The 13441-nt window shown below is 36.9% G+C and overlaps 1 protein-coding gene across 4 annotated transcripts in view; it reads right to left on the bottom strand.

Annotated features, from left to right (window-relative positions):
* Window positions 1-13441, bottom strand: part of DDC (dopa decarboxylase) — an 82842-nt gene that overhangs the window by 22722 nt on the left and 46679 nt on the right. For 3 of the 4 annotated variants that reach the window (XM_075416758.1, XM_009941738.2, XM_075416759.1), the window contains 4 exons: window positions 9275-9341; window positions 7075-7169; window positions 5177-5244; window positions 544-620 (listed from right to left, as the gene is read on the bottom strand). In XM_075416758.1, the coding sequence (XP_075272873.1) occupies window positions 544-620; window positions 5177-5244; window positions 7075-7169; window positions 9275-9341 (307 nt within the window). The remainder of the gene's footprint in view (window positions 1-543; window positions 621-5176; window positions 5245-7074; window positions 7170-9274; window positions 9342-13441) is intronic. The other variant, XM_075416761.1, reaches the window with a different exon arrangement.

Here is a 13441-nt window from a genome sequence, read left to right as displayed (position 1 = left end):
ATGGGTGTTTGTATATTTGAATCAAAGCTTGCATGCATAACTAAGAAAAAAGATCACAGACTTTAGAAACCATAAAAACAAATCAGATTTTGAAATTATCCTGGAGAAAGATATGCTGGGGAAGGCAGGTTAGAGGATGTTAAGGGACTCGATACACATCACCCAATTCTATGTTTATCCAACTACCAAAAGATCATTAAGAATATTCTAAACACTCCTGCAAAGAGACAGCGGCAAAACTGGAGCTGAGGAAATCCCAATACAAAAGTATTAATATAATGCTTTATAAAATGGCTTTCCATCAATTGCTTTTTACACTAACTAAAATCTCACTAGGCAGGTGTTTGCACTTTAATAAGCTTAACTCTCTGGGGCACTTAAAAAATGGAAATAGGGTCCTAAACAACTCGGGTAGTTTTAAGAATTTCAGGTTTCATCTTAAATCCCTTTTTCCATTAGAGATCAGTGTGCAAATATAATAATAATCATCATCATCATCATCATCATCATCATCATCATCATCTCATTTAATTATAAAATTACCAGACTCCTGATGGTGATGCTGCAGGTAAAGAGGTTCTAATTTAAAGGCACCTGTTAAATCTGATCTTTTCTTCACCCTGTATAAAAAAGAGAGAAATCGAGAAATTTAAGAATTAAAATTTAGGGGATTAAATTTCCACAAGAAACGAAGGCGGATTGAATGTTTTTAAACTGGCGCATTTCCTGAGCACAGCTTGTGCCATTTTCAGTGCTTTTTCACAGCCATATCAGTACTGTACTTACAAGTAGTTAAGTGTAAGGCTCAGCAGGAACGGGCAGCATGACTGCACAACTGCATATTTAAAAACAGGCAAGAAAGAGACACAGAGGATCTTTTTATGGTGATAGACGCTCACAACAGAATGTGAGACTAGCTAAAGCAATGTTAATGTTCGCAGTCAACAGAAGTTGCCTTGAAATTATTGCAGTACAAAGCTGTGTAGGAAAAGCTGTGGCTTCCCAGACAGCGTGCAGAGCCGTGCTGAGGCTTTGTGGATGTTGGTCGCTGTCTGTCCCCGCTGCGGTGGTGGGTGGCAGCAGCAGCCACCGGTAGGGACCAGCCACCCGGTCCAGAGTCGGGCTTCCCTCTCGTGCAGCCCTGCCCTTAGCTGGATCCTATATACACTTACTGACAGATATGCTACAGCACAATGTAAAACTGAGAAGCGTGCCTTACTATTGCCAGCTCCTGGGTGGCGTAACTGGACTGAGTTTCAAAAGCCAGTGTGCCCCTTGTAGAAAGAATAAGCTACATTTTGCCATGGGTAATAACAAGATTTTGCTGGTTTATGCTTCTATCTATGTGTAAGATTGACTCACCTCTACAAATGATGGGATTTATAGAGGCAGAAGAAGAAGAAACTAGAAATCAAAAAGGGAGAGACTGCTACGTAATTATATTAGGCCTATAAATATTTCACAAAGTAAGCAATAATTATGTCAACATGAGGACACTCTAAATGACAAAGGTCCAAACCTTTTATGATTTTCTGTGCATCTGTTTTTTAATGTTTTTTGATGTTTTAATGTAAAAGTCTGTCTAAAAATCTAATTTCTAATACTTTAGTCTGTGTATAAATGCACAGGCAATTATATACTCCCAGTCTCATGCACATCTAGACTATGCTCATAAAACATCTTATTCAAACAAACAAAAAGCCCTTCTCTCACTTTAATGTTCAGGAGACTACCAAGGTTAACAAAGTACTTGCCTTCAGGTATGGAAGGTACATAGCTGAAGATAAGTAAGCTTATGCAAATAAAAAATAGTGAAAGACATTCAGAACACTCTCATTAAAAACACTTAATAATCTATTTTTGTGTTGAAAATATCCTGTGGACAAAAGGAAGAAACTATTATCTGAAAGCAGGTTTAATTAGGGGAGATATTGCAAACAAACCCAAAGTTATTCTACTGTAGTTTATTTGATATATTGGATTACTTTGATATATTTGTGTTTCTGTAGCTCATGCCATACACAACTGACCAAAGTTATAAGCAATATCATTAGTTATCTTGTGAGAGTTTCATTCCTTCTCTTGTAATATGCTGTGCTATACAACGGAACACATAACTATTCTGCAGGAACATCTGGTCGCTTAGAAGCTATCTTTCACTTCTTTGGTGATGTTATTGCTTTTTTAAAAGATGGTGCCTGTTCCCTCTGGGGACTTCACAGGTCTTAATCTGGCAACCATGAAAAACTATCTTAAAGGATTACTAAAATAAATCCAAAGCCTGGACATCAATGTGTATAAACCAGTTCGGTTGCACCTTTGTACACCACATCTAGATTTCACCCTACGTATTTAAACTTCTTTGCACTAAGTGCTTGTGTGGTCTGGTAATGGACAGAAGTGGCGTTCTTAACTTCCTTTGCAAATTCCTCTGACTGACTGTAGGATCCTGGATGTATATTTCAAAAATGTCATTCGTAAACTAGAATTTTTTTAAAGCTTGTTGTTATGCTAATAGACCTACTATGATCTAGCTTGAGTGGCACAGATTCACAAATTGAGTACTTGTAATATAAAATGCACAACAAAAGTTCTGGTGAATAAAGCAATGAAAATTTGTGAGAAGTTACTTACTTGGATTGCACATCTGCAGCTTTTAACAGCCTCACTCTATTCTGTCCATTTTAACTAATAGATACAATAACCAAAAAGGTTACTTCATATGATAAACCAACAGGAAAATTTCACTGCCATCTACAGACAACTATTTCCTATAAGCACCTTCCTTTTAAACATGAAAAAACAACCTTCCCAACCAAAATTTAACACTTAAACCCTGAAGAGATTAATAGGAAAGCAAAAATACCAAGACTTTGCAAGATGAAGACACTTCTTCCTATTCTATAATATTCCAGACCACCAATTAAACAAGTTGGGGAAAACTGACTGGTAGTTTCAAGGCAGAGTCTCCAGTATTTGAATATGGAAAATATATCCTGCTTGGGAGGCAATATTCATTTCCTTTGTATAGGAAATTGACTGTTCTTTTCTGTACATCAGGAAGTCTGAGAATATTTTACAAAAGGTTTTCAATGAAATTGCCTCCTAATCCCAAGTGACATCAGTGCTACATATTGCACTGGGTAGTTAAATAATTACATTACAGAACTAATGGCTAGATTATCTTAATCAACTTGCAGGGAAAAGAAATGGGAGTGTTCATCGGAGAAAGTGCTGAGGAGCCTCGGTGATTTAGAAGCCTGTCTGTCAATGGGTCTCAGCTTAATTTGATTCTGAAATGGTGTTCACTGTTTATTGAACTCTTTCTGTATTATTACAATATCACGGTTAATGGATCCTAAAAGGACTATGTATCCTTCATAGTTACGTTTTCTCACCAGGTTCCTCCATCCCTTATTATTACATTTCACCTTGTCAGGCCGTGTTACAGACGATAAGAGTGGTGAATTTTGGACATGGGCCTCAGAAGTAGTTGGATGATGCATTTGGCTTCAAGTCAAGGAATTTAACTTTAAATGTATACTTTATTGAGTAACACCCACACATAAATGCATTGCTGAAATGAAGCGTGAATGGCTATAGCTGTGAAGCTTTTGCTTTGAGTAAGGAGACATGTTGGAAGGTCTCTTGAGATTCCTTGTAATGGAATCTTCCTACCTATGGAAAGAAGCATTTCATGCAATGGCTTGTCTAAAAAAAAGCAAGAAACAAAATGGAGAAAAATACTTTCCTAAGTCTTTCCAGATGTGTGAATGTATATACCTTGTTTTCTTGGAAAGCTAGGTAAAACACTCCTAACAGTTCCACAGGGTTACAGGGGAAAGCAGAATTAATTAGAAATTAAACTGGTAGGAACTAGACTCTGGCCCCTAACTGTCCTACAAACATTTAAGAGGATGATGATGTGATTTCTCATTTCTGAGTGACTACTTTGTTAACAATGTCTTGGAGTGATGAGAAAAAGGACGGAGAAACTAGCAAAGGAGTTTCATGTTTTTGCTATTTCCATGTACAGCGAGAGAAAGCTAGTTATGAGGTACTTATAAACTGGAGTCTTGGGTTAATCACTGCCACTACTGATGAATCAGGATCAAAATATAACCCACTTACTCTAAGGAAAAGAAAAATTTCATTTTAGCTTGAAATATTTGAATTGCCTACATCGGGAAAACTCTTAAATTAGAAAATGTAATGTGTTATCTGAATAATATACATATTTGTGCAAAAGTCAACTTGGCTGAGGATTTTGAAAGAGTCAAAGGTTAACCAAAGGCAACTGAGTGACCCCTGTCTCAGGCTGATTTTTCTTTTAAATAAGGCGACCCTTTTCTGGATGATGTTTTAGAGACTTCTTTTAACGTTCAGTTTTTCTGTCTTTTTTCTTTTTTCACAAATTTTGTTCTATTATAACTGAAATTAAAGTTTTCATTTATTTTGATAAATAGTCTGCATTTACTGAATAGCTGGTTTCCTAATAAGTATCATTAGTCATGATGCTGGTGGACACTAGGTTCTGGAGATTCCAGTTTGGGACACAATAGGATCATCTATTATAGGATGTTAATAATGGTGCTATTATTACTCCTATGAAACTTTGCTTTGTTTCAAAGTATGTCTACTGGTGTCTACTTTGGCATCTTCTTATATCAAAATATCATCTCTACTGTCATCTAGGGAAACTGAAAATCAATACAAAATTGCATAAATAGTCCTCTTTGAAAACAATTGCTTTTCATCAGCCAAATCCCAACCATTTTTAAAAAGGCTTTTGAAAGAACTAAGGTTCAAACAAATAGAAATTTTATGGAAAACAACAAAAAGCTCGGTTTGGTATGCCGTTCATTGAATTAACATCCTTCAATGAAATTTTTTCATTTATGTTTTAAACAGTCTCAAAATGGAGCAAGTAGGAATCTGCAGACTTTTCAGGATTTCTGTCTCACTGGAACATCATATAGAGCTCAGGCCTATTTCTAAATTTTACTTTTTTGAAACTTGGATTAAATGAAAGAGTGAATTTTGTAAATAATTTACAAGAGTTAAAGCTATCCAGAACTCCTCATTTCAACAAAGAAAGGTAAATAAGTGTCTACTGCTAGAAATTTAAAATGTGATTTTTGTCTCATGTAATGTTTTCTTTTGCTGTAATACTTACCACATAGCAGAGCAGTCAAAATTCACTAGGAGCCATTTGTGAGGATTAAAGTTAAACGAATCTGCAAACTGAGAATGGATAAATAAAAGTCAGAATCATGAGAGAGAAGAGGATCCACGTACTAACGATACAACTTTGTCAAATTGTCTGAGTACAACTTAACTACGAATTAATTCCTGAATTGGGGCTTTATAGATATTGCTCATGCACCTTACTTAATAACTGTTGTAGATAAATCTTCATTTATTTGGGGGGAGGAATTCAGGTTAGGTGTGCAGCTAGGCTATTGGTATTATCAACATTTGAGCATTTGGTAACAGTTCTACTTTTTACATTCTTATGTTATGGAAAAGTATATCTCTCAGTGTATACCAAAAAAAAGAAACCCTGCATACTCAGGAACATCCACTGTGGTTCATATCCCAGTTTCCAAAAACAATTCACTAAGCTTTCCAAGAATATTAAACATATACAAACAAAAGTCATACATAGAGACAAATGATATGTTTAGTTCAGAATCTGCATATCCCTTTCATTCGTAAGATTACAACTGACCAGAAAATTACTTTTTTTTTCACTCCCAGGGTATTCTCCTTTAGCAGAAGTCATTTTTAATCTAAGCCAAAAGAAAAATCAACACAGAATAAGCATTCACAATACACGTTTATAAAATCATGTAACAGGCCTGTTTTATTTGACATATGTTTAGGCATGGCATCAGAGGAAACCCAGGTCGGTAAGACGGACATCGTGTGGGAAAGGCTTCGTCCATATTTTCTGTGTTAACAAAGGCAGAACCCACCAGTCTTAAAAAAGGGAGATGGGGGCCTGGCAGCACCAGGGTCTGCTGCTCCCTACAGCACTTCTCTGTTCTCATTTGCTTTCATAACCTTCCCCGTCACTTGTAAAACAATTAACAATTGCTCTCATAAGAGGAGATTATCTGTCTGTCTGTCTACCTATCTATACATCTATCTAGTTATCTCCCTACACTATGTAAGGTAAGAAACCTGTTCAGGGTTGTTAAATATTTACTCTTACGACAAATGCTGGCCTAGACAAGGTATGCTGTTTCATTTCCTTCAGGAACCAATAACAATAATTTAGAACCCCCACAGGAAATTACAACAAGCTTCATTTGCTGATAAAAAAGAGACAGAAATAAATGTTTTATTTGTCATGGGGGGTTCCCTCCTCTTCTTCATTAGTCACTACCTATCAGTGCTCTATTTAAACTTCTGGCTTTACCAAACAGCAATATTTCCTCCACTGACGTGGAAGACCAGGACTTATCTGACTGTCTGAGGGGAGCAGCAGGAAATTGAAGTATTCTTATCTAAGCAACTGAATGCCAAATACCTCGGCGAGGGAGGGAAAAAGGAACAGGAGCGCTGTTGGAGGAATATTTCATTTAGCTCTCTTGGTTATTAAACCCTGCCTGTTTGAGATACAGCTACTGGCTGTATCCTGTATGACTTTCAGGATGTAAGCAAAAAAATCAGAAATAATGAGCTCATAAATTTGTTCATCTTCTTTTCTTTTTTTTTCTTTTTTGTGTAATGTAGAATTAGGGTGTCATCAACATGCCTTTTTGAATATTCGGGAAAAATTTCCTCTTTTCTATTTTGTAAGACACTTTGTTGATTCACTACTTCTTGCTGTTCTGAATGATAAACTTTTACATGCTGTGGTAACTTGTATACTCCCAGAATAAACCAGTAAAAATTATATAAACATAAGTAATGTAATAGGATATACAGGGATTCGCATTGCAAACTGAAGTGCAGTGTACTCAGAGATTATAGAAGAGCCATTAATGTTGGATGCATGAGAAACACACAGATTCTATAGAGGAGCAAGGTTTTATCAGGCTGCTAGAGAAGAAACACTTCATTCACCTCCACTCCGTTTAAAAGATGCCTGAATTCAGGGCAGATGAATGCACTCCCAGCATAGGCAGCATCAATATGCATCCAGATATTTTCCTTATTACCTAAGAAAAAGTAATTGAAAGGGAAATAAATTAAACAGCAGATTAAAAAGCCCTATTAATTTGCATGAAACCAAGTGCCTGAGAGATTTTTCTTTGATGTTATTATTTTCCCAATTTGAAATTAAATTAAGTGATTAAATGTTTCTACCATCTGGGTTTCCATTAATACATAAAGATGTATACACAACATATTCTTCTTCCTCCCCATTTGTACTGGAACAGAGTCCTTACATGTCTGGGTTTATCTTATTAATATTAAGCAACAGAAAATATTAAATTATTTTGATTTAAGAACCATTAAAAAACACACTTTTGAAAGATGTGTCTAAAGGTGTAGTTATCATCTCCATGGTAATAAAACTATCTGCTTTAGCAAGAGGAGCTAGAGTTTTACCTGTGCTCCCCAGTTCTAACTCATGAATCACAAACACACATTTCTAAACAGTATTTTTTAGATATCGATATATGTGCATGCACATGCTTTTGAAGTATGTGCAGCAAACTATTTATTTCAAGGACTGAGCCCTTTACGCAAGAGCAAGCATTGAAAGGTTAAGAAAGTGCTAGTTTTGATTAGTCACTGAATGGTTTCTGCGGCAATATTTTAGCATATGAGCCTCTCGTGTATTCTCTGTAATTTCGTATTCACACTCTGCTATAGATCACCTGTATTAATGCACACAGTAACAATTCTGGTCTACGAGTTGATGACTAAAGCTCGCATAGCATCTTTGCACTGGAGACCAAATACTTCTGACGGGTATTTTCACGTACAGAGGTATATCCTTTCAGATCTGCAACTGGGCACAAAGATCATGCTGGAATTTGCATTCTTGTGAACTACATTTTATTTTTGCATAGATGTCTGGGAAAAGCTAATGAAATATTATTCATATCATCCATGACTTAGGTTTGTTTGAAAACACGTTCAAAGTTAACTGATTGTTTATTTTTACATACAGTTGGTTTGAGACATTGTCTTTACTTCATAGGACTACTGCTGATGTGTATTACGAAGAAAATTCACCTGCACGCAGAAAAGCTAGCATGAGACTTTTGATTTGAGTAGCGTGCAATCCATCTGCTGGTCTCTGCTGCACAAGCAGGAAATTATTGAGAGCAACTGGTGAAACACGCATGACTAGGTGCTATACCTAAAAGCATTGGCGTCGCTGTTTTATTAGGTCAGGTCTATAGGAATAACCTGAACAGCCAAGTAATCTCCAGCTGCTGAGTGGACTACTAGAAACCTCTTTAGGAAGGAGTATTGGAAGAAACTGATTCTCTGGGGCTTGCGCTGGAGGGCAGGAAACCCCACAGAGCGAGGCACCACTGCACAAACCCGAGATGTTTTAGGCCCCACCTGAATAAATTAACAGAACATCAAATCTAGCTGTGTTTCGATAAGGCTTCTTCCAGTTGCTTATAGCTATAAATTTCCTGTTCTAAATGTACACTTGAATAGATATGGGGCGCTTCTGTTGCGTTTTCCTCAGCCAGCAAGTATGCACTTTTGACCAAGCCTTGCTGCAGATCAAAGCTTGACGCAACAGACCGCAACACAGCAGCACTTACGAAGGGTCCGTGACTCGGTCACTGTATTAAACACCCTGGCACTTGTCCAGTTTGCTTGCGAGAGGAAGGAGATCAGGGAAGGGAGAGGAAGGGTTAAGGAGAAGACATGTGGGGTTTCGGTGCATGTTTCACCATTTTCTATTGTCGTTACAACCAGACAGAAACAAAGCCAGAGTTCGGCTTTTCCCTGATCTTCACCACTGCTCCAGCTGTGCTTGCAGGTAGAAGGGCTTGAAGAAAAATGTTAAAAACTAAAGCACTTAGAGTAATTTTTAACTGACAGTGTTCCAAAACATGCTCTCCCCAAAAAACCCTTGAGGCAATGTTGTCTGTACTCTTTAACGGTTTGTGAATGCAAGCTTGCTGCTTGACCTAATATTAGAAGGAAAACGGTAACTCAAAAGGAAAAAGGTCTCATCTATAAGTAGCCTTATTGAATTTGGACAGTGACACTGCACAATGCCCTGGAAATGACTCAGCATGGCTTAGACTGGTATCTGCAATTTTGGAAAGTAGCAGCAAAGACTTACAAATAGGACCCAATTGTAACAGTTTGTCAAAGGAGCAGCAAGGTGTGGTTCCAAGCGTTGCACAGAACTGCAGAGCCAAAAAAACAAAGCCAAACAATATTAAATGTTACAGCAGAGAAAATTATCAAATGAAAACAACTGTCTGCAAAGGCAACAATAAACAGAGAGAATAGATAATATAGGGAAAAATAAATTGCTTTTAGCCAATACCTATCCTTCAGTGGAACTTTAAAGAATCTAATCTTTTTCTTCAAAGTTCCCACAAGCGTCCATTGAGACAGATGTATAAAATTGAATGTTAATATCAAATTGACTGACAAGTAATGTAATATATAGCTATATTTTATATATTTTCTGTATGTTCCGCATGCGTATCGTGTGGCCTAATACCAACCTCACATATGCAATTATCATCAAAATGGTTTGCAATTTGTGGTATATAAGCAAGCTCTGAACTTCCCCAACTTAAAGGTGCTGCAATTCCTGTTGACAGATTGGACCATAAAATGTTACTGCCTGAATTAAAGAGCCACAGCTCTAACAGAGACTTGTAACTGATTTGCACTCAATGGATCTGCAGCGTGGGACCTGTTCACTAGTAGCATATGTTCACAATTAGGTTTGCAAGACTTTTCCCCAGAGAAGATTTTCTCCCAAATTCATCCTGAAATAGTGGAACCATTCTTCCTTCATTCTGTTAATGTCTCATTTAATGTATCCTGTTGCATGAGCAGTGGGCCAAAAGCAGAGGCAACACAAATGCTGAAGTTTCACAGTAGAAAGAGAATATCACTACCTGAAAATGAGCTATGGTAATTTACTAGGAATACACAGGTAGAATTATAACCCAAAAAACCAACTACCAAGTGCATATAAACTGACATTATTTGATTTTTCATTGCTACGCTTAAGTTTTAAACACCTTGTCTCATTTTTCTAAGCACTAATAAAAGCTGGGTCTTGTTTTTGCCTTGTACTGGATTTTTATATAATAAAAGACACTTTACAGTTTAAATAGGCAAATAAAGTATGCTGGGTTTTAGTATAGTATCGAAGTACAAAGAATTAGATCATTTATCCAAGGTCATGCACAAACTATAGTACAGCCAGGAGACGGCTATAAATATGTCAAATCCAGAATTCTGATTTTTTTGTTTTGTACTTCTGATTACTTTTTCTGCCAGGTACACTCTCAATGCATGATCTCTTGCTTTCACTGTTTTTGCCTATGTGTCTGGAACTAGGCGCATTTATCTGGTGGGTGTGTGTGTGCACATGTCCCTCTGAATTCATGACAAGACCTATAAGACAAAGGAACACCTAGGTAATACTTGTCCATCCACTAGACCTCTCAAGAAACAAAGATACTGTCATAGCAAAACATAGATACAACTATACATTAAAACTCCATACAGTGCATTTTTGTCTCAGCTCCATAATGCATACGCAGGGCTTTGGGGTTCAGTGCTTTCCCTTGTAGCAGGAGTGATGCCACCAGGAAATGTTTCCAGTGGTTCCTTCTCTGTATTGGACTGCTCTGGCTCATCCAACATGGCAAGTAGTATCTTCTGTTTCGTAAGTGTCTGCTTAGTTTGTCCAGTACGGTAGTCTTTCTGCTGTACTAGAGAATGTTCTCACTGAAGAGCAGCATGCGTTGTTGTCACTGCTGCCTCAGTCGTGGAGCTGCTGCAGGATGGGGACATGTGGCTGGTGCCCAGCTGAGAGGTTGGCTTGTGTTTGTGGGATGGGGTGGACTTCTGGCCTGTTTTGTTACAGTCATCGTGATGCGAGCGAGCACTTCTGTAGCAATGGATTTTGTTCGTGTTTAGATTACCCGATGTGGCCTTATCTGCTTTCAGCTTTTAGTCTCTCTAGCACAACAAGCTTTCCACTTCTGAGAAAAATAATTTCACGTTACTATGCCAGTAGCAAATTGTTTGCCAAAATCCTATAATCTGTTTTAGCCTGAGATCATGTTTCACTTGCCAAGTGTATGCTCTTCTCTGTTCTCTAGCTCGGACATTCACTTGCTCTCTCCCCTGCATTTCACTGCTATCTCGTTAATTCTAGGAGTTCCCATTATTCAAAAGTTAAACGATGCCAGCTTTTTCATGAGTGTCTTTTTTCCTTCTTTTTTAAAAGATGATACAAATTTGCACTAAGTATTTCTGCTCTAATTAAACAAACTGCTTTACAGCTACCAATATTTCACTCTTTTATTTGTTCCCATGAACGTTCATCCTCATTCATAAGCTGTCACTCCCTTTCAAGCTAGAGATTCCTTTGACTTTTTCACTTCTACCAGCTATTGGATATTGGAAACTTTGGAAACTGTTACATATCATCTACAGTCACATCTTCAAGCAGGTTCTGTATACATCTCAGGACTAAGAGTTGGTTTTTCCTCTAGAGGTTCCCTTACTAGTCTTCCCAATAACTTCTCATGAAATTTTAACATGTTTATTTTTGCTTCTCACATTTCCCATCAAGCGTATTTTTTTCATCTTCTTTTCATTCTATGAAATCAAGCAGCAACAGCACACTAGAACGGCCTGACATCTTGGAAAAAATAATCTGATTATGAGACCAAGATTTGGATAAATGTGATGGGATTTTCATTTGCAAGTTCCAGGTTTTTAGAGAATTCATGCAAAGTGAGAAATAGTTGTTTTACTACTTATAAAACTAGATTTTTCAACATTTCTAGGAAATCCCATACTAACGTAAACATCCAGTAACAAGGGCAGATGGATATGTATTCAAAAAGACAGAAATTTAAAATTATACATCCAAAGAATATTGAACTAATTCAATAATCTATTGCTAGAGAGGTAAACCCTCTCTTTTAAGTATACTTCTGAATGTTTCTGCACCTGTATTATACCATATACCACAACGATATTTTAAATTGCTTTAGGGAGTTGAATTTTTCTGTTTAATTGAAAGTACTCAGATAGCACTCAATTCACATAAATTTATGTAGACTCTTAGAGGAAGTCATATCCTGCCTTTGTATAGGTCAGACCTGATTAAATGTAGTCATATAAAACCCTGAAAACATTTTATCCCTGACAGCGCACATGTTCCCCCAATTTCACAATTACAGCAATATTAATAACTATAATCATGTTTCAGGATTGGTGATCATGCACCAATAAAAAATATTGGCTATGGGAAAAGTTATTATTAAAATTAGAAAGGGACAACTCAGTGCGTTTTCCGCGTCAAGCTACTAAGAACCTGAGTTTGAAACAAATACAATTCTGAAAATGAGAAGCACATTGAATATACAGTTGATAAAATTTCGCTGCTAACACATTCTTCCCTCAAAATAATCTAATCTTTCTCTATACTGGGCCTTCTCATATTCCTGAGACACACGAGAAGAACTGAATAATTACTGCCTCGAGGTACATTTATGACTTCTCTGGAAGTCTAATCATCCTTTGAGGCAGATTGCTTTACAAAGATTGCAGGGTATTTTTTTTAAAAAGCAATGCTTGCTGCCTTTTTTTTACTAAGACGGCATGCATGTATGGAGTGAAAATATATTTCTCGCATTATTGTCTACCCAAGACATTGCCACAATCAGGAGAAACCTGCATTTCATCTTTGGCTGAACTACAGATCTACAAATTGTGTCACAAGAAATGTAGGACACCATGATGAAAATTCTAATTTTTCTGTATTGGTAAAGAATAGGGGTTAGCCCATTGGATTGGGAAATACCCAGATAAAGAGTGCAGTATAGACTTGGCTCTGCTTTTATACATACATTTTATGATAATATGGCATGGACTTTCTGACAAGATTAGAGTACAAGTATATTGGCTAGTCCAGCAATTAAAATAATGATGGAGATTTAACAACAGAAGGTTACACATTATCATTATTAGCGTTGTACTGCAGTTACAGTATTCTCCTCCTAATAAGGATAAGGAGTATGTGGTTTCAATGAGAGATTGTAAGAGTTCAAACATATGCTTACCTGTTCAAATAATGGCTTATTTTGCGATGTATATCTCAATTCTAAAATAATTTTGTTGTCCTCTCTGCAGGTGTCTAAGCCTCAAAGCTACTTGTTTTAATTCTCAGAAACCGGTTAAAGTGACAGCATCTGCTCTTGCCAGGACTCTCATTACCCTGCTTCTGTACTACACAATGAAT

Source organism: Opisthocomus hoazin, chromosome 3 (assembly GCF_030867145.1).
Source record: "Opisthocomus hoazin isolate bOpiHoa1 chromosome 3, bOpiHoa1.hap1, whole genome shotgun sequence".
Taxonomy (NCBI): domain Eukaryota; kingdom Metazoa; phylum Chordata; class Aves; order Opisthocomiformes; family Opisthocomidae; genus Opisthocomus; species Opisthocomus hoazin.
This window is presented reverse-complemented; position numbering and strand designations above follow the sequence as displayed.